The 21,743-nt window shown below is 39.4% G+C and overlaps 3 protein-coding genes across 8 annotated transcripts in view; 1 reads left to right on the top strand and 2 right to left on the bottom strand.

Annotated features, from left to right (window-relative positions):
* Positions 1–1,757, bottom strand: part of BTBD10 (BTB domain containing 10) — an 84,903-nt gene extending 83,146 nt beyond the window's left edge. For 2 of the 6 annotated variants that reach the window (XM_027073100.2, XM_015068744.3), the window contains exon 1: positions 946–1,141. The gene's annotated coding sequence lies outside the window, so the exon portion shown is untranslated. Of the gene's footprint in view, positions 1–911; positions 1,142–1,526 lie in introns of those variants that run through there. The other 4 variants (XM_053203477.1, XM_027073102.2, XM_053203478.1 and 1 more) reach the window with 4 other exon arrangements.
* On the top strand, positions 584–20,879 carry LOC113603465 (atherin-like). Its single transcript, XM_027073103.2, has 2 exons — positions 584–923; positions 20,649–20,879. Exons 1-2 carry the CDS (start codon positions 652–654, stop codon positions 20,686–20,688), a joined length of 312 nt encoding a protein of 103 aa, XP_026928904.1. The 5' UTR covers positions 584–651; the 3' UTR covers positions 20,689–20,879.
* On the bottom strand, positions 12,295–15,135 carry PTH (parathyroid hormone). Its single transcript, XM_015068747.3, has 3 exons — positions 14,998–15,135; positions 12,991–13,081; positions 12,295–12,871 (listed from the first exon to the last, which is right to left on the bottom strand). Exons 2-3 carry the CDS (start codon positions 13,074–13,076, stop codon positions 12,610–12,612), a joined length of 348 nt encoding a protein of 115 aa, XP_014924233.1. The 5' UTR covers positions 13,077–13,081; positions 14,998–15,135; the 3' UTR covers positions 12,295–12,609.
* Positions 20,880–21,743: the final 864 nt, after the last annotated feature.

Below are 21,743 nucleotides of genomic sequence, written 5' to 3'. Positions count from 1 at the left end.
TCATTCAAAATTTATCCCTAATTCCCTCTCTAAAAGGCCTTGATCAAAGCCTTGTGTGCGGGGAGTGGGGGTGGGGTGCCTAACTGTCCAAATAAAACCAATATACTGCGCTGTTTCATTGAGATTCATTTAAATTAAAAGCATGACGACTCTAAAAGACCAAAAAAAGTTAAATAATCTTTATATGCTAAGTGCACAAAGAGCCGAGCAAGTGACGCTCTATCTTTAGCAAGTGTGGATTAGCGACTTTTTAACATTGACTCTAAGTACTGACAACTACTGTACCAAATCCACGGGCTCCAGGGATGGTCACACTACCCCCACACTAACAAATTACCAAATTATGTCTCGTGTCCCAGCACCCCATTAAGGAGGAAAAAGGGTGTTACGGGACTTGCATCTGAAGGAAGAAAAAATAGGCAGCTTTTCTGTGTAGGTTTTGGGAAAACAAAGCTTCACCATACGTGATACTGTTACAGCAGAAAACCACGCAGCACATTTTTGGAGTCTCACTCCTCTTCACCCAAAGGGAGATTGCCTTGCCACTCTATCCTCTATTGTGATGCGCCCTCCTAAGGATGTCGCTGCGTTAGCCCAGTGGTGACAGAAAAAGGGGCGGGGCACGGGGTTACTCTGCCCAGGGAAAGAGGGATGAGGGTATCGCCTTCATCCCTTGGGGAAGGGCCTCGGGACTCCCAACCCAAAAACAGCACCGCCAAAAATCCAAATCCCTTCCTTGCCTCTCCGAATCAGGGGCCAGCTGCCGGAGCCCAGAACCCCACCCACGGTCTCCCAGCAGGGTCTGAGACACCCAGACCACCGCCACGGCAGCCCGGCGCTCAAGCCCAGATTCGCCCTCCGCCCCCTTCCTCTTTCGCCCAGCCCAGCCCAGCCTCCGGCGCCGCCCCCACCGAGTTCCCCAGGTGAGTCCGGTCACCCTCGAACCTGCAGTCCCTCTTGAGTGTCCAGGGAGGACCTAGGCGAAGGCGGGGGGCCAGCGACACCTCCGCTTCTTCCTCAACTGGGTCCCTCTGGAGGTGTCTGTGGCAGCGGCCACTCAGGCGGCTGCGGCCAGCAGAGCCGCCGGGGCAGGTTACAGGCCGGCTCCTAAGCCTCTTCTCGCGAGAGCCTGGAGTCCGAAGAGGCGAGGCTAGCGGTGTTCTCGCGAGGCTCAGCGCCCGGGAGTGGGCGGGGCGCCGAGGGCGAGGGTGAGGGTGAAAGAGGGAGCGGCCGCTTGCGGTGGGCGTTCTGCCTAGGGGCTGGGGTGGAAGAGTGCTGGGCGCCGGCCCTGAAAGACGTCAGACCCGGATCCTCGGCGATCCTCGTGTCTGAGAGGCCCAAACCTCTGAATCCCACGTTTTTCCTTCGACTTCCTGTTTGTTACCGTTAGAAAAAAACGGACAGCGTCTCCTGCCCAGAGTTAGAGAAATAGCTCTGGGACCCCGAGTGCTCTGGGAAGACGTTTCCCTTAATTGAGCAAACTCCGAAATGGCCTTAGCGAGCTCACCTGGCGGCTATTCACCCACCTGGGTTCACGAAAGGCGGTCGTCGTGAGGCCCACCCTCTATGCCTCGGTATCTGCAGCTGTTTGTTTTTAAAAGCTGGCTTGGCGGGAACTGGGTGCCAGCTGAAACTCCTCCTTCAATTGAGCCGCCTATCACACGTCGGGAGGAACCTGGGTCGCATGTTGCTCCTGTGGCCAGAAGGTCGCCAGTTAATAAGTTTCAGTCATCCAACTTCTCTGAGCCTACCATGTGCCAAACGCTGGACGATCCTCACGGGGGTTGGGGGGAAGAGTGACTAAAAGACGCGGTCTCGGCGCTGGAAGCTCAGACCGCGGGGGCAAGACCCGCCCGATAAATGGAAACCCACTGTGCTGTGATAAAAGCCGGGTTGCCCGCAATGAGCTACGGGAGCAGCAGACAGGGAGTAACCGGCTCTGCCTGGCATGTTGAGGAAGCCTCCACCAGGGAGAGACATTTGAGCTGAATCTTGAAGGATGAGTAGAGTTCTTCCCGATTTTGAGAAGAGTGGGAGGGGCGTTGCAAGCAGAGAAAGCAAAGAGGAAGAGGACCTGGTTTGTGTAATTTGGAATGAAAACGGATCTTGCGGAAAGAACTTTGTTGAAAAACTTGTAATCATTGTTTAGTTCGGAAGAGAAAAAAAAACTCTCAGGCCCCCATGCGTGATAACCAAAGTGTTGTCCAAACCAAGGTTTTATGCTAAGGAGATGAATTGTGCTGCACGGTACTGGAAAGTGAATATCCTCTTCATCATCTAGGTACACTCACACATCAGAGACCTAAAGGGAAACAGGTTATTGTCCTAGTGTGCCCAATTGTTACTGCCAACATTCTGTTAAATTGGAAAATCCCAGTACTCTTTGAGGACTGCTAAGTAGAGCGATTTAACAAATGTTGCAATACAGGGAATCTCATGGAGAAACGTCAGAAACATCCTCAGGCAACAACACAACAAAAACCTCACCAATCTTGATTTATTATCAAAATGTTCTGCTGTAAGCTAAGATCAAGGGAGGTGATTCTGTAGTCCAAGTTAGGTTTAGAGAGGTCTGTCAAACAGGAATCATTTCCCTGTATCAAAATAGAAGCTATAATTTCCTACAGAAAGTCTCTGATATTCTATAGAGTTTCCACCAATCTTCCTTCAAAAAACATCTTCATTTTTAATATATATATTTATATATACAATAGTGTCATTTGGCTCACTCTATCCTCCCTACAAATAAGCCCAATACTTAATAGCAAAACAAACAAAAAGTAGTTCTAACCCTGCTATGGGCCAATCAGGTGTCCTCCTCAGCATAATTCACAAGTTCTAGTCCAAGTTCCAGAAATTCTACAGGAGAAATTATGTCAGCAAAGATTTTAGATGAAATTTGGAAACTTTGTTCCATACTGGAATCAGGCCAAAACATTTTACCTTACTTTGAGGGACCTATAGTCCATCTTATTCTGTTATTCCAAGGAAGGAAGGAAGGAAGGAGGGAGGGAGGGAGGGAGGGAGAAGCAAGGAAGTCTGAAAATCTAATAAAACTATCACCATCATTTGCTTAAAAAAATTAACCTATCAAATATTAATTTGGGGAGCATTGGTAGCATTGTTGCATCTACACGACTCCTGAAACAGAATGCTATGGGCACCAGTGACAGTCACAACAAAGTTTATTACAATGAGAGGCAAGGCTGACCGATCGGAACCAACACTCTTGACAAGAGTGCGGCCCCGAACAGCCGGGGTACAGAGTTTTTATAACCGATCACATCGTTTTATCATCACCTGGGAACAGAACAAAGAAACAGGTTCCAGATGAGTTAGAAACAGTTGCCTAATGAGGTGTTTACTTTAGACTTTCTGCCTCTAAGTTTCAACCAGTGGATCTCCTTGACCCTGCCTCTGATGCTGGCTCTTTCTTTGAACTTTTGTTTCCTTAATTGGTGAAGCCTAATTTACAAGGGTATGAGGCGTAGTTTACCAGAGCAAAGCAAGGCTGTTATCTTTTAACCTTCAGTGTCAACACAAAGCTGTTATTTTTCAAGCTAAGCATTAGCCCTACACTACAATTTAACCCTTACAGCATCTATATGTCTAGTAGGTAACGCCATTGATTCAAATCATCACAAACTGCTTACACCATCATTTGTAAATGCTAGCTGACTAACCCCTAATGTCAATCTTCTACAATATTAATCACAATACGCACCAAAAAGATCAATACAAATAAAGAGTTTTATACAGAAGCAATGAATAAATTCCTTTGGTTGTATTGTTGCACCTTGTAATATGGTAAGACAAGATTGTTTCACAGCAGAGGATAAGATAGCGCCTGGAGGGCTCAGTCGGTTAAGCATCTAACTCTTGATTTCAGCTCACATCATGATTCGTGGTTAGTGAGTTCGAGCCCCCCCAACCCCCTCACCTCCCCCCCCCCTCACCTCCCCCCCCCCCCCCCACATCAGCATGGAGCCTGCTTGGGAGTCTTTCTCTCCCAGGGTCACTCTGCCCCTCCTTCATTCGCACAGTCTCCAATAAGTAAACTTAAAAAAAAAAAAAAAGACTTCTAGTTAAATACTTGCTCAGCAAATTAATAAGCCACAGAACCAGAATCCTGTTTAACTTTAAAGCCTGGGATTTCTTGTTACTAGAAGGTTTGAGCACTGTCACCTAACAGCAGGAACAGGAAAATTACACTAACACCAAAAGAACTCTATTCAGCAAACATATTTATAGATTAAGACCCTGTATAAGAATACTAGGGGAAGTACAGGCCTTATGAATATACAGGTTCTAGGATGGGAAAAGATAAGATTCAGAAAGGGAGAGGCTAAGGCTTGAAGGTCCTGGGTGGGGAAAACACATATTTTAAAACAATGCTGGGGAGCATCTGACCACTAGCAAATGCCTGAGGGCGCAAGGTTCCTCTTAAGAATGTAACAAACACCACCTACCCACCCCCTCAGGTTTCCCTCAGGAATTTAACAAAAGACCTAACTAAAAATAAGTAGTAGACCATAAAACATATGACCCCGAAGGAACAGTTTGGCCATAGAACACCCCCATACAATGGAAACGAGCCAATCAAAAAGGAATGACTAGGCATTTAGAGGTATCTAGCCAATAAGGGTAAAATCTTGAGAAGGGACAAGGGGGAAGGAGAGGGGCTGATCAAAACCTTATAGAACAGAGTTTTGTAAGTTTGCCTACAGTTTCTGGCATTCACTTTTTTTTTTTTAATATATGAAATTTATTGTCAAATTGGTTTCCATACATGGCATTCACTTTTGAATGAAGAGAGCATTCATACAATTCTTTCTTTCTGATCTTATGCTGTAATAAACTTTTGCCTGCTGCTCATTTTATTTTGTGTCCACCTCTTCATCAATGCAGCGAGACAATGAATCCCAGGTATTAAGTAAAAAAAAAAAAAAACAAAAACCTCCCAAAACATTTCTACTGACTTAAATGAGATGTGTAAGTAACAAATAAAAGGAAAGCAAGCTGGGTGGTAAGGAGATAATGTGATGTGAGAAATCAGAGATAGGAAAGATTACTTCTAATTGAAGAGATGAAGAAAGTGCAGGAAAGGGGGAAGATGGATGTTTGATTTGGGACCTTGAAGAATAGATAGGATCCATGTATGAAAAGATAATAGGAAAAAACAGCTGTTTTTTTTTTGTTTGTTTGTTTTTGTTTTTGTTTTACGTAAACTCTATGCCCAACATGGGGCTTGAACTCATAACCCAGTGATCGGATCACATGCTCTACCAACTGAGCCAGCCAGGTGTCCCAGGAAAGGACATTCTTATGGAGAGATCAACAAAGGCATATTAATGGCTAAGCTATGTATCCTTTAGGGGCAATAATGACCCATTTAAAAAATGAATAGGACACAATGTGAGAAAAGTAAAATGGAATGGAGACATAATAATGGCCTGGAATGTTGGGTTAAAGTAGAGGTCTGCAAACTTTCTGTAACTTGTTAGCTTGCAATAAGGGTAAAATCTCAGACCTTTCACAGCTTTTGACAATTCCTATTAGGCTTTGTTTGGTAGAGATTGACATAGTGATCTAAAAATTTACATAGAAATGCAAAAGCCCTAGAACACGAATTTAAAAAAAAAAGAGAACAGGAGCGCCTGGGTTGCGCAGTCGATTAAGTGTCCAACTTCGGCTCAGGTCATAATTTCACACAGTTCATGAGTTCGAGCCCCACATCAGACTCTGTGCTGACCGAGAGGAGCCTGGAGCCTACTTAGAGTTCTGTGTCTCCCTCTCCTTCTGCCCCTCCCCTGCTCATGCTCTGTCTCTCTCTCTCTCAAAAATGAATAAACATAAAAAAGAGAGAGAGAGAGAACAAAGTTGGAGAACTTACACGTCAAGATTTCAAAACTTATTACAATACTACAGGAATCAAGATGGTGTGGTGTTGGCACAGAACTAAGCCTATTGCTTAATGGAATAAGTTGTGAATCCAGAAATAAGCCTTTACATTTATGGTCAGTTGATTTCTAGCAAATGTACCAAGATAATTCAATGAGGAAAGGATAGTCTTTTCAAAAAAACAAACAAGCAAACAAAAGACCCTTAGGTCCTTACCTCACATCATACACAAAAATATTAATCTTAAATGGATCATAGGCCTAAATATAAAAACTAAAACTAAATTTGATAGGGGCACCTGGGTGACTCAGTCAGCAGAGCATCTGACTCTTGATTTCATCTCAGTCATGAGCTCATGGTTCATGAGTTCAAGCCCTACATAGGGCTCTGCGCTGGTGGTGTGGAGCCTGCTTGGGATTCTCTCTCCCTCCCTCTTTCTCTGACCACCCCCCCCCCCCATGCTCACATGCTTTCTCTCTCACTCTCTCTCAAAATAAATAAATAAACTTTTTAAAAAACTATAAACTTGATAAAAGAAATCAAAGGAGAAAATCTGCATGGTGTTGGGTTAGACAAAGAAGTCCTAGACATGATAGCAAAAGACAAGTCATTTTAAAAAAATTGACAAATTTAATTATTACATTTAAAGTGACAAGTTTAATCAATAAAATTGAGAATTCTTGAGCTTCAAAAGACACCATTAAAAGAGTGAAAAGACAAACCACAGACTGAAAGGAAATGTTTGAAATCATAATAAGGAGGTGTATCCATAGTACATAAAGAACTCTTATAACTTAATAAGACAATCCAATTAAAAAACAGCAAAGGACTTACACAGACCTGTCTATGATATACAAATAGTTAATGCACACAGGAAAAGATGCTCAGTGCCATTAGTCATTTAGTAAATGTAAATTAAAACTACAATGAGATAAATTACAACTGCACACTCACTCGAATGGCTATAATGAAAAATCAGACAATGACTGTGAAGGTAGGGATAAACTTGAACCATCATAGATTGCTGGTGTGAGCATAAATCGCAATCATTTTGGAAAACAGTAGCTTTTTAAAGTTAGATATAAATTTACCATACTATCCAGCAACTCCTAGTGATGAAGTTTCGGGGTGATGGGAGGTTCGTGGGGTCCAGAGCTGACGGCCAAGAAAGAGTTCTTCAAGATATCTTTGGTGCAAAAAGATGACTTTATTAATGCATGGGAACAGGATCCATGGGCAGGAATTGCTGAGCTGTGTGAGGGGTGACCCTTTTATGGAGTCAGGGGAGATAAAGTCAAGAGGGAGTTTCCAAAAAGATTTTCACATGCTAAAGACTTACTGGAGGCCGACTATTGTCAAGCTAAGATTGTTTTCCCATTAGCAAACCATTAACATTGAGACAGTAGGGAGTTCCTGGACTTTAGGCTGTTGATGGGATTGCCTTTTTCTGCTAAACTGGTGGAGACTCCTATCAGTTTAACCATTTGTTTTTTGTCCTTTCTTGTTTTGGGATAGCTGGGAGTGTCCAAGGAATATCACACATGTCCCACCTGGGGGGAGAGTGCTAGCTTGTGTTTTGCCCTCAGCCTGCCTCACGCTCCCTCATCACCAGTAATCTACCCAAAAGAAACAAAAAAATATATATCCACACAAAAACCTACGTGTGCTGCTCATAGCAACATTATCCTCAGTAGCCAAAAACTAAAAATAATCAACTGGTGAATAGATAAATGTGGCACATTCATACAATGGAGCGCTCTTCGGCAATAAAAAGGAATGGCTTACTGATATGTACTACAACGTAGATAAATCTCGAAACCTGTAGGCCGAGTGAAAAGAAGTCAGATGCAAAAGACTACAAATTGTGTAAGTCATTTAGATGAAATGTCCAGAAAAGGCAAACTTAGAAAGACACGAAGCTGATCCATGGTTGTGGGAGTTTCGAGTGGGAGCAAGGATTGACTGCAAGTGGGCTCAAGGAAATTTACTGGAGTGATGGTAATCTTCTAAAACGGTATATGGATGATAGTTGCACGATTCTATAAATACTAAATAACACTGCTTTCAGAAGGTGAATTTTATGTAAGTTATACCTCAATAAAGCTGTAAAAAGGGGGAAAAAGGACTTTAATCCTATGGATCGGATACCTCAATTAATTCTTTGGATCCATATGAACCCAAACTTGCAGAGGTGGGAATTTTCCTGCTTGTAACCTGAAAGCCATTTCATTTTTCAATGCCATCCATGGTTTCCATGCATGCACCTCCATAAATATATCTACCTCAGAACCTCTTTATCCACTTTTCTGTCCTGGGATCCTAAGAGAGGGTGAGAATATAGAACCCATGAAGATCTGTGCCAAGGAGCTACAGACGTTGCAATTTGGCCATCGTCCTTTCAAGGAGATGTGATCTCTGTCCAAAAAGAAGAACAGACAGAAACTGTAAGATCATATGCTCCTGAGCTTTTCTAATAGTACCAGGAGTTTATATGTTTGTTTTGCTGAAAAGGAAGCTTTAGGATAAGAACTGCAAAAGTAAATCACTGATTTTAAAACCTGACTATTCTAAATGCTGGGCTTTGCTTGGGATGAAGTTGAACTAGACCAAACAGACCCACTGTTTAGGGGCAGGTTGTTTCTTCTCCAACATGTCCTGGGTCCACTTCCATGAACTGCTGCTTCCAAATGGAACCAAGAACTTGTTTCTTTCTTTTTTTTTTTTTTTTTAATTTTTTTTTTCAACGTTTATTTATTTTTGGGACAGAGAGAGACAGAGCATGATCGGGGGAGGGGCAGAGAGAGAGGGAGAGACAGAATCGGAAACAGGCTCCAGGCTCTGAGCCATCAGCCCAGGGCCCGACGCGGGGCTTGAACTCCCGGACCGCGAGATCGTGACCTGGCTGAAGTCGGACACTTAACCGACTGTGCCACCCAGGCGCCCCCCAAGAACTTGTTTCTATCGAGTTCTGCACAGACTAGGTTGGATACTTATAGGCCCAATCCCTGAAGACTTGGGAAGGAAGGTTTTTGGTGTATGGGCCACATGAGGATGAGAATGATAGGGGTAAAGACATTTAGAGACACACATTATCCAAGGATTAAGTTAAGCAGTGAGAGGAAGTCAGAGGAGAGGGACTTGTGGGACCCCATCTGATACTGACCTTTCAGGGACTGAAAGTTGATTCAAAGAACGCAATAAAACATTTTTTCACTACTGAGAAATAATAAATAAATAAGTAAATAAATAAACCTATGCTTACATGAGAACTTAAAATGTGATTTTTAAAATTATCTACAAAGCTATGGGAAAATAATTGCTTAATAGATGGTGTTTGTTGTTTGTTTTGTTTGTTTGCTTGTTTGTTTTTACAGAGAGAGAGAGAGAGAGAGAGAGAGCATGAGTGGGGAAGAGGGGCAGAGGGTGAGAAAGAATCCCACGACCCTGGGATCATGACGTGAGTCGAAATCAAGAGTTGGATGTTCAACTGACTGAGCCACACAGGCACACTGATAGATGGTATTTAGAACACTAACTGTCCATATAAAAAATAATAAAGCTCCAATATAATATTTTGTCCTACACAAAATTAGACTCCAAAACAATAAATACTTAAAAGTGAAAGGTAAATACTATTTTGTGACCTAGGGGTGGGGAAAGACTTTTTCAGTAAGACTCTCCAAACACAGAAGCACCTGGGTGGTTCAGTAGGTTAAGCATCTGACTCTTGATTTAGGCTCAGGTCATGATCTCACAGTCATGAGATTGAGCCCCACGTCGGGTTCCATGCTCAGTGTGGAAGCCCGCTTTGGGATTCTCTCTCCCTCTGCCCCTCCCCCATATAAAAAATAAAAAACAAAAATAAAACCAATAAGGAATTCATATTAGAATACGCAAAGAACTCAGAATTAACAGGGCCAGAAAATCAATTAAAAATTGGCAAAGGATATTAAGGAAAAAAAAAAAAAAACCAGCTCATGGACTCAGAAGACCAAGTGGCCAGTTCATAGAGAGAAGTTCAATCTCACTAGTATTCAGAGATAGGTGAATTAAAACAAGGGGCTACCACTTACCATCAATGTGACACAACTTTTCATAAATGTGCATACTTTCAATCGCAGGTGGAAATAGACAGAAATGCCTAGTTCTCCTGCTGGGAATAGAAACCGTACACGTGATTCAGAGTCTTGCAAAGTTTGTTTATGTATCAGGATTCTACCCCTGAGTAAACATCCAGGGAAATTCTCACACAGTTCCATCAGGAGACATATTTAAGAATACTCGTTGAGGCTGGACACTACCAGGGAGCTGGAGGCACCATCCACACCACCTTCTACTGCTTATTCTTGTATTAGATAGTAAACTGGAAATTGAAAAACTGCATTCTCCAGACACCTCTGCTGCTAAGGTTCTAGAAGAGGTTTAGGTTCAGCCAATCATATGTACTCCTGGGAGAAGGGGCAGGCATAAGTAAGGTGATTCTGCCACTTTTCCCTTTCTGCTGGCAAGCCCTGTTGTGGAAGGGGTTGATTTTACTGTGTTAGTGTTACCAGATTCTAGCAACAAGGCCCAATAGATGTCAAGAAGCAAAGGGCTTGCCATCTTTTTTTGCTGCGGTTGGTCATGGCAGGTACAGTTTGTTTCTGGAACAGCAATAGGAAGCAGCTGCCTCCTGATCAGGGCAGTCTCAAGATAATATCAGTCAGTTGCTGAGATGAGAAGACAGAACAACTCTCTTGGTGACTTTGTGAGTTTTTCCTCCAAGTTTAACATAGAGTCTGTTTTCATCAGCATTCTCAATGATTTTGTAATGAATCCCTTTCTATAAACTAACGGAAGTAGCTTCTCTTCTCTGCATTTCAACCAAAGCCTGATTGATTCCACCAGGATGCCAGACATTTGTTAATATTCTTGTACATCTTGCAAAATTTACTTGCCATTTCAGTCCCATCTCCATTGTTCCCTACATCAAGAAGATCTGTTCCCTTCTCTGTGTATCATTGTGTTTTGCATTTCACCTATAACACTGTAATTACTTGCTTACATCTCTGTTTTCTTTAGAACACAAACTGTTTGAGGCCCGTATGGGATCTTAGTCCTCAGGGACATAAAGCATTTTTTAAAAATTATTTATTTATTTTTATTAGTAATATCTACACCTAGCATCGGGCTTGAACTCACAACCCCAAGATCAAGAGTAGTGTGTTCTAATGACTGAGCCAGCCAGGCACCCCCACAAGGCACATTTTAAGTGCACATGTAGACACTGTATTGGACAAGACAGAATATAGAACATTTCCATCATCACAGAAAGTTCTGTTGCACAGCATTGATCTAAGTAGAACCAGGGTCTGTATTTTACACTTCTGGAGTGTCTTGTATTTTTCTTTCAGAGTGTTTATCAAAATTAATAGTGAATTAATATCTGTCTTGCATACTAAATTGTAGGCCTCATTAAGATAGAAACTGTGTCCATTTTGTTTACCAGTTTATGCCCAGTGTCTAATCTATTACATGACAAATAAAGGATACTAAATTTAGATATTTGTTAAATGACAAACGAATGAAATCATGTCCTAATAAATACAAACATTCTATTCGTTATTTTTAAATTTTTTTAATGTTTATTATTTATTTTTGAGAGACACAGAGAGACAGAGCACGAGTGGGGTAGGGGCAGAGAGAGAGGGAGACACAGAATCGAAACAGGCTCTAGGCTCTGGGCTGTCAGCACAGAGCCTGATGTGGGGCTTGAACCAACAAACCATGAGATCATGACCTGAGCCAAAGTCGGACACTTAAGTGATTGAGCCAGTCAGGTACCCCCAAAAGTTCTGTTCTTTACAATTTGGGGTCCAGTCTAGAAATACGATCAGTGGGTTTGTGTGTAGACAAATGTTTTCTCAAGTTTCAGACCTCTTTTTTGCCTTTCCTTGCAAGGCATTTAATTTCCTGAAATGAAGAGAGCAATAGTATCTAGCTAGTAAGGATTCCAGGACCTAGGATTTTGGTAATATTAAAAAGATGATGTCCAAAATATGGGACTGTAAGACACATAATTAAAAAAACATTTTGCATTATTCTTCCTACTCATGACCAATTTAAACACTTTGGTATTAGTCATAATCCCAGAAAGTGTTCTTAAAATTTTTTTAATGTTTATTTATTTATTTTGAGAGAAAGAGACAGATAGCATGAGGAGAGGAGAGACAGAGAGAGTCACACAAATCCAAAGCAGGCTCCAGGCTCTAAGCTGTCAGCACAGAGCCCAACGCGGAGCTTGAACCCACGAACTGTGAGATCATGACCTGAGCCATCGTCGGACGCTTAACCGACTGAGCTTTCAGGTGCCCTGAAAACGTTCTTATAACAAATGAGAACTATTTAACTTCATTTATTTAAAATTATGATCATTAAATTTTTATTTTGCAGTGTACGATGGGAGAGAGGTTACAAAGTGCAATTTTATTCTTTTATAAATTATGCAATAACATACTTTAAAAAGAATAAACAACAGAAATGGAATAATTAAAAGAGGCCTTACATGAATAAAAGTAGAATCAAAACAATCAATTAGAATTTCAGCTATCGTGGCTAGCCATGGATTAGACGTAAATATTGGCATTTGGTGATCTCCAAAGCTTGAGAATGTTAGCAGCATGTAATTTTGTTGCCCTATCCTGTGTATAGCAGTGCTCTGCTCTGTCTTCACTGGGATTTAGCTTTGATTAACACATCCACATCAGCTTTGTCTGCTTCTCCAAGACTTTTTTGATGGTTCTCAGCCGGGACATTGTCTTCCTTTTTTCGGGGCCTCTGGGAACCACCATCTCTGTGAGCTATTGGAGCTCCGAGGGCGACAAAGTTGTGTACATCCTGTAGTTTCCTCCGCAGCCATTCTACCCTCTCCACGGAGCTCAGATGCTTGCCCAGGTTATGCATAAACTGTATTTCACTCACAGACCTCTTCCTGGAGGGAACAGCAATGGGAAGGACCACTCCATTAGCTCTCCCCTTCCCAATCATAAAGCCAACATTAAAAATCCAGCTCCCATGCCCTCACCATGCAGAACAGCTTACGATACTTACTTAACAGGTTTCCCATCCGATTTTGCAAGAAAGCAAATTGCAAACATGACAACCATGACCTTAACCATGTCTTTCGAAGACATCATCTTCACTAAAAGGAAAAGGAAAATGGAAGCGTTTAAAGATATTTTTAATGTGTCAAACTGTACAATCAAATTTGTAGTAGTTGCCTTTACAGCCATACAACTGCACAAAGTGTTACAGAAATCCCAAGTAATTGAATGGGTTTTCATGAAAGACTTTGACAATCAGCCTCTTTTATTTTATAGATACGTTAGTATATATTGTATACACACAAAATTTGACTCTGAAATTAGTCAAATTAGTTCTCCTCTCTTAAGTATCTTTTAAGAGTTTTGTACAATTTTTAATATATGAATTTAAGCCACATGAGAACTGAAAAGGCTTACTTTTTAGAATTTCCTCCCACGTTTTATGTTGCTTATGATTAAGTGCTTATAATTTGCTTGAAAATGGCTAATTCTCTTAATTAGGTAACTTGCTAACACTATTTACTAAGCAAGTTTCTTTTCTCATAAGTCAACTTCATTTCAGGCACTACAATAATAGTCATAAATATCAAACGAATAGGCTCTGATTTAGAGATTTTTAATGAATTAATGCACACTTCTATCATTAAAAAGAATGTGCCAAAGTATTTTAAAATTATCTAATCCATCATCTAATCATTAATTAATTGTTTATGGAGTTAGAGCCTTGGCTCCATATGGAATGCTTGTCTATCTTATTTGACTTATTTTATTAACAATCTTGTTTGAGTATAATTTTTAGCACTTTCCTCTTTTGCCCATAAAGCTTTTCATCTCAGAATAGAACAGTCTTACCTTAATCTGCATTTCAATAATTGCAAAGCCTATTATTACAGAAGTGCTTTTTCTTAACGCTTAATGTTCTCCATTTTAACATACACAGAATGGCTATGTGCTCATATTTTTAAAGGGAAACGGCATCATTTAGAAGTAGCATAAGAAAAATTATAATCCACATTTATTTTTACTCTGCAGTATAAGACTACTGATGGTGCAACAAATGAATATTCTTCAGTGTTGGTTTATGTTAGAAACAGGCACTGTAGCTACAGCATTGGGATTTGGTCCTAGCTTTGTCACATCTACCTAGTGACTTAAGACTCCTTGGCTTCCTTGTTCTTTTATTATTATTATTATTATTTTAAGTTTATTTGTTTATTTTGAGAGAAAGAAAGAGAGAGCAGGAAGGACAGAGAGAGGAAGGGAGAGAGAGAATCTTAAGCTCTGCACTGTCAGTGCAGAGCCCAACACGGGGCTCAATCTCACAAACTGAGATCATGACCTAAGCCAAAATCAAGAGTCAGATGCTTAATGGACTGAGCCACCCAGGTGCCCCAGCTTCCTTATTCTTAATAGAGAGAAGAGCTTCTTACAAGAATGTCATGAAAAAGCTTAAAAAAGACAGTTGTAAAACACCCTTAAAATTCACATACAGTTTTCAGAATAGCAATTTTGAAAAGGCTTTATGTAAATGGAATAAATATCCAGGAGTAAAACTGAATTTCTCCAACTGTAACACAGATTGAGCTCTCCACGAGTCATAAAACAAACCATCTAGATAAGGATATTCTGCATTAAAATGAATTTTAACACAACACAAATTTGTATCGGCTATTTAAATCAGAATTACTCATTCCTCACTAGGCTGTTTTATTTCAAAATTTCAGTAAGATAACCATTAGAGCATATCATGCCAAATTTTAATTATTTTCTGTGTAATTTCAGATGAGTTTAGAAAAACAAAGCATCTCAAAAGACTTTAATCACAAAAATGTATGAATTCAAGAGCATTTTAGCAGCATAAATTTCTTTTATATTAACCACAATTCAAACTCTCCCTTAATAATTTACCTTGAACAAGCAGCATATTTGCAGAAAATAGCACACATCACATAATTACTTCATAATGACAAAAAACCTCAAATGAAATTTAAAAGAAAATATAAATATTACTCACCACACAAGGTTGTGACAAGATCTTTCAGGTGTCTTGACAGCTGATACTTTCTCAAAGTTGAGTGAACTGGTGAAAGCTGATGAATTAGACTGTAGAGACCCTCAAGTGTGACTTTTATATATAGGTCTTCCACTCACCAAAAGAAGCTTTTTTGTTGTCACAGATAATGTCACTCCCCATTCTCTGGATAGTAACGATAGGTTCAAAGCCACACACACACCCCCACTGGGCGGTGCCCATTCCTCTTAAATTTTAAATAATTGGATATTAAAAGGAAAACAGTGTGGGGCTGGGAAAAGGGTGTATGGAAAGATTTCTAACAAATATTGAAGTGTAATTGTGACGGGATTAATGAATTTATAAGAAGGACTGATTTCAAAGGTTTATGGTAGAGCTATTATTTGAAAGTAAAATCTGAAAATAAGTGTATTTGTTATAACATATAGTGTTATATATAACAATATATATAGTGTTATAACACTATTGGTATAATTATTGTGAGGGTTGTAAAGAATCACATTATATTATTCTTACTTTGGAATCCATTTTCAACCAATCCATATTATTCCTATTTCAAAAAAAAAAAAAAAAATAGACATACTGCTTTTCTTAAAGGAAGTGTTAAAAATATTTTGAGAAAATGCACTTTGTAATTAATTTTAAAGCTTCAAGTGTGAAATTATCTTAAAATTCATTTCACTTAAATTTCATTTATGCATTTTAATTTGCACAGAAAACATTTGATAAGCACTAACTATATGCCAGGCTTTATATGTATTATCCCATTTAGTCTTCTCAGCAATCCCTTAAAGTAAATGCTGATATTAGCCCAGCTTTCACATGAGGAAACTGGGTTTGGAAAGTGGAGAAGATGGAATTCAACAAAGGTCTTTATGACTCCAGAGCCATTTTGATTCTTACTACCTCAGTTTTGCCCTAGAAATGAAACCCTTCTTTGCATTCCAGTCTTTAATTTGCCTAGCCTTTTGCAGCCTCGTTGCCCAGGGGTTGGGTCTTGATTCTTAGGTTCCCCCCGTTGGTGACTAAGGGCCTACTCCAAAATCTGATAGAGGCATAGTACTGCCACCTGTCTGATTTCAAATATTGGTACAGTCTGGTCTCAGTTCGAAACCCCTTGAATGCCTTGGGTATATCCAGGGCTCATTTAGGCAGCTTGACTCCCACCTAAAGTCCCAGAACTGAATTGTTTTTCTTAGCTATGGTCCTATCCAGGCTTCATATTATCCCCTTTCTTGCTAACCATTGCCAAGGTTCAACTCTACCTCAAGTGCAAGCCAGTCCAAGTTTGGACAGTACCTATGCAGAGTCTAGAATGAGATATATGCATGAGTCCTGCTCTGGGAAATCCTCTTTACTGGGCAAATCTTACCTGGAGTGTATGTCCAGACTCCATTTTGGAAGTGCTAGAGACAAAATGCAACATGGCTAGAGGATTGAACTGGGTTGCTAAAAATGTTGGAAAACATGACAAATGAGAAGCAGTTGAATGAAATTGGAAAAGTCTGGAAAAGACGTGGGGGTGACTATATAGATGTTTTTAATTTTTTATGGGGCTATCACACAGAAGAAGAAATGTTTTCTGTGGTTTAAGGAAGGAAAGACGGAGTTTAATGGTTAAAGATTACAAGAAGGCAGATTTGAGCTCAACTTGGATATTTTAATTATTAAAATAAAGAATCAAGTACCTTCTTAAGTAGTGAGTTCCCCCATCACTGCAAGAGTTCAAGTAGAAGCTACATGAGGATTTTTTAAGGAGAATATAGAGATTCCTATGTAGCAGATGGTTGAACCATGAAACCAGACCATAAAAATCTATTACTTTGGTTTTTTGAAGACCTCTTCTCATGCAAAGTATCCATGTGATGTTTGTTTATCATTTTTTTTTTGTTATACACTGTTGAGGGGAAGGAGAATTGGAAATGCGAATGATTTTATAAACACATTTTCACTGTTATTATAATGCCATGTTTAACATTTTAAATTTGTAGATTTTTCCACTTCTTCAGGGAAGTTTGACATCATTGACAGCCTTCCAGGAGTGATGCAGTTAGTACTTTCACTGTGTTCTTCCTATTGCAATTAAATAAGAATAAATTGTCTCATTGAAGACAACCATATTGCTAAATTAGTTTTTCTTACAAATTAAGCAAACCGTTTAGACAATGTTCACTTGTTTAAAAAATGCCTTGAGGATCTACTATCAGCTAGGAGCTATGTTGAGCACTAGATGATTGAGATATGATCTCTGCCCTCCAATTTAACACATAATTACCATATAATATAATAGGTTATAATAGAGATGTGAACAAAGGCTTATAAAAATGCAGATAAGGAAGTAACTAAATTTCCATAGAGTTGATGGGGGCTATTTTACTGAGAAGCTGAAATATTCTCAAGGATGACGGAGTTTTCCACCAGAGAAGGTGAAAAAGAACAGAGAGAACAGCATATGCAAAAGCATGGAGGCCATGAAGACTGAATATATGCAAGTGGGAGGAGAGGGGGAGATGAGCGATGATCCCATAGAAGGAGCTTAGGTACAAGTTGTGGAAGGTATTTGTGTGTATGACAAGAAGTTTTATCTTGCAGTCCTTTCTAAATTCATGCATGTATTAGTAATATTTTTGTGTCTCTCAGATTTTTTAAAGGACTATCTGACCTTCCCACAGAGAAGAGATATTGCTGCCAGGACTTGGCACATTGTTTATCTGAACCATCAGGGTCTGGAACCACAGTCACTTGATAGAAGGACATTATTTAAGAAATAAGAGGGCTAGGGGCTATGTGGGCACAAGAGGCTGATGTCACATTGACAGAAAAGCTGAGCACAGCTTTTTGCTTTGAAAAGCTCAGCCTTTCTTAGGACTCTCAAGTTCTCCGAAACTGGGATCAGACAACATACTGTATTCCTCACATTTGGGAAAAATAAAAGAGCCATGTGTTTTCTCTTGCATTATGGGAGGTTTAATTTTAGACAGATACTTTTTCCTTCTGTTTGAGCAATAGGAATTAGTAAGACTTTGGGGACTTGGCATGAAGAAGAAACTTCAGGGCTAGGAAATCAGCCACAGTTCTAATTCCAGACGGATGAGACAGTATCTTAAAAGTTGACTTACTCTTTTGCTTTAAGCTGCTCTATGGGATATTGAGCTACTGAGTTCTTTTTAAAAATTTTTATTATTGAAATAAGTTGACATATAGTGTTATATTAGTTTTGGGTGCCCAAAAGAGTGATTGGACCAATTCTATACATTATGTAGTACTTATCACACTAAGTATAGTCACCATCTGTCACCATACAATGTTATTAGAATGTTACTAACTATATGCTCTATGCTTTACTTTTCATCTCCATAACTTATTTATTTTAGAACTGGAAGTATGTATTTCTTAATCCCCTTTCACCTATTTCACCCATTCCCCCCCTCTGGCATTTGCCAGTTTATTTGTTCTCTGCATTTATGAGTCCATTTCTGCTTATTAATTTGTTCTGCTTTTTAGGTTCCACATATAAGTGAAATCATATGGTATTTGTCTTTCTCTGACTTATTTCACCTAGCATAATATCTACTAGGTCCACCCATGTTGTCGCAAACAGCCAGATCTCATTCTTTCCTTAAGCCAAATAATATTCCATTGTGTGTATGCACATGGTGGTGGTGGTGGTGGTGGTGGTGGTGTGTGTGTGTGTGTGTACCACATCTCCTTTATTCATTTATCTATCGATGAACAATTAGGTTGCTTCCATATCATGCCACTGTAAATAATGCTGCAATAAACATCGGGTTGCAAATATCTTTTTGAATTAGTGTTTTCATTTTCTTTAAATACCCAGTAATGGAATTACTGGGTTGTATGGTATTTTTATTTTTAATTTTTTAAGGAACTTCCCTGCTATTTTCCACAGTTGCTGCACCAATTTACATTCCCACCAACAGTGTATGAGGATTTCATTTTTCTACATCTTCACCAACGCTTGTTATTTCTTGTCTTTTTGATTTTAGTTATTCTGACTGGTGTTAAGTGATATCTCATTGCTGCCAAGACTTGGCACATTGTTTATCTGAACCATCAGGGTCTGGAACCACAGTCACTTGATAGAAGGACATTATTTAAGAAATAAGAGGGCTAGGGGCTATGTGTGATTTGTATTTCCCTGATGATTAGTGGTGCTGAGCATCTTTTCATGTGTCTTTTGGTCACCTGAATGCCTTCTTTGGAAAAATGTCTATTCAGATCCTCTGCCCATTTTTAATTGGGTTATTTGTGTTTTTTTGGTGTTGAGTTGTATACTTTTTTTTTAATTTTTAAAAAATGTTTTATTTCTTTTTGAGAGAGACAGTATGAGTGGGGGAGGGGCAGAGAGAGAGGGAGACACAGAATCTGAAGAAGGCTCCAGGCTCTGAGCTGTCAGCACAGAGGCCGACATGGGGCCTGAACCCATAAATGGTGACATCATGACCTGAGCTGAAGTTGGATGCTTAACCAGTTAAGTCACTCATATGCCCCTTGTATAAGTTCTTTATACATTTTGAATATTAATTCCTTATCAGGTATATCATTTACAAATATCTTCTCCCAAAAATGACTTTTTATTTTGTTGATGGTTTCCATTGTTGTGCAGAAGGTTTTTATTTTGATGTAATCCCAATAATTCATTTCTACTTTTGCTTCCCTTCCCTCAAGAGACATATACAAAAATATGTTGCTAAGGTTGATGGTCAAGAGATTACTGCCTATGTTTTCTTTTGGTTTTATGGTTTCAGGTCTCACATTTAGGCCTTTTTTTTTTTTTTAAGTTAGAGCATCTTAACTTTTCAGATCCCAATTTCCACATCTCAAAGTAGAATACTTTCTTCCCTCCTCTGAGTTATGGGCTTTCAGATATGAGCTATTATATGTAAAAGTGTTTTGCATGTAATTGACATTCAAAAAATGCATGTCTTCTTTGGGACATGAAACTAACTCTGAAGGGAAAGTGTTCCTTACCTTTCCCCTCAGATGGGTCCACCTTACTCCAGGAGTCCCCATTAATAAACATGGAGAATATTGAGCTCCTGGGCCCAATTTGCTCTCTGCCTCCAAGATCTGCCAGCCTGGTCCTGTGAAGTGCAAAGAATTTAGAGGCAGTAGGCAGCTATGATGTTCATAAAATCCACTCTGAATCTGTTAATAGCACAAGGAATTGTAGTAAAATTTAAACTAAGACTAATAATATCTTTGCATTGCTGGGAACAAAATGTGTTGAATGTGATTGGAGAGTGGACTCCTTAACACAAGTTAACAAACTAATAGGTGGCCTCAGAAGCTACATTCTTCTTACATCCACCTGGCAATACTGTGCAGTGGAAACACTCAGGACCTGACTATGGAAGATGAGAGCAAAGATCATAGCTCTAGCACTTATTAGTTGCAAAACCCAGGATGAAAACTTTAATTTCCACACAAAAATAAACATAAGCTACCCCACAGAGTATCACAAGGATCACATAGAATAATGTAGATGAGGCACTTTGTCAACTACATACGAGGTCTTGATTAAAAACAAATTTAGCAATAATAACGTTGTTTTCATGAATCCTGTTAAAGTTATATAATTCTAACTTGGAGCTTTCTGTGTCCTTTCTAAGCTTCATGAAGGACATTTCAAGCATCGCAGAGCTTCTCTAAAGGCTACACCTAGAATGCTATTGACATTGCCTTTCAACAATGAAGAAAATCTTACATATGGTCAAACTCAACAAACTGTCCTGAAGAATGCTCTAGTGGGTGCAAAGAGAAGCATGAAGATGAGATTCTGTATTTTCCCTGTATGGAAATTCTCTAGATGTTTAGGGCACCAATAAAGTGTAAAAAAGCCACTATGAAACTTCATTCCAAGCATATTCATGTGGTTGGGTCGCTTATGAAATCAACTAGAGGGAAGATCGTAGTGGAAAGAGCAGTAGATTTGGAGTCAGAAGACCTGAGTTCAGATCTTGGCATTACTAGGATTGTCAGATTCAGCAAATAAAAACACTAGACATCAGTTAATAATAATAAATTGTACACTTAAAGTTTTATTAAGAGGATAGATCTCTTGTGAAATTGTCTTTTCAGAAAAAAGAATTTAAAAAATGCCACAGGACACCCTGTTATATTTGAACTATTTCTAGTTATCTATGCATATGTACACAGAAACAAAAGAAAAATAGTGTATGGAACATACTTCTACTAAAAAATTATTTGTGTTTATCTAATATAAATTATAAGTATCTAAATTACATACCTCTTTTTAAAATTATATTTCCCTGAATATTGGCTTTTTCTTAATATTTCCTGTTTTGCAGAGTTTTTTTAAATGTTTTATTTATTTATTTTGAGAGAGAATAAGAGAAAGAACGAGCAAAGGAGGGGCAGAGAGAGGGTGAGAGAGAACCCTAAGCAAACTACATGCTGTCAGCACAGAGCTCAATGCAGGCTCAATCTCACAGATTGTGAGATCATGACCTGAGCCAAAACCAGGAGTTGGACGCTTAACCGACTGAGCCACCAAGGCATCCTTGCAGAATTTTTAAGTAAAGTTTCTTGCAGTTACAGTTTATGTTCCAATTACATTGTAGCATGGCTTCTACATCCAAATTATTTTGTCCTTTTTTGCACTGAACATACATTCATGAGAAAACATGCTCAACATTATGACATGAGCTGGTACCCTGAACATGTACTGAAATAAAATCAACAAC

Source organism: Acinonyx jubatus, chromosome D1 (genome assembly GCF_027475565.1).
Source record: "Acinonyx jubatus isolate Ajub_Pintada_27869175 chromosome D1, VMU_Ajub_asm_v1.0, whole genome shotgun sequence".
Lineage (NCBI taxonomy): Eukaryota > Metazoa > Chordata > Mammalia > Carnivora > Felidae > Acinonyx > Acinonyx jubatus.
This window is presented reverse-complemented; position numbering and strand designations above follow the sequence as displayed.

Coding starts and splice junctions, on each gene's coding strand:
- LOC113603465 (XM_027073103.2), top strand. CDS start 652: ATGAGGGTATCGCCTTCATCCCTTGGGGAAGGGCCTCGGGACTCCCAA. Junction 924..20,648: donor GCCCCCACCGAGTTCCCCAG/GTGAGTCCGGTC, acceptor GTCCTTTCTAAG/CTTCATGAAGGACATTTCAA.
- PTH (XM_015068747.3), bottom strand. CDS start 13,076: ATGATGTCTTCGAAAGACATGGTTAAGGTCATGGTTGTCATGTTTGCA. Junction 12,872..12,990: donor TCGGATGGGAAACCTGTTAA/GTAAGTATCGTA, acceptor TGTTCCCTCCAG/GAAGAGGTCTGTGAGTGAAA.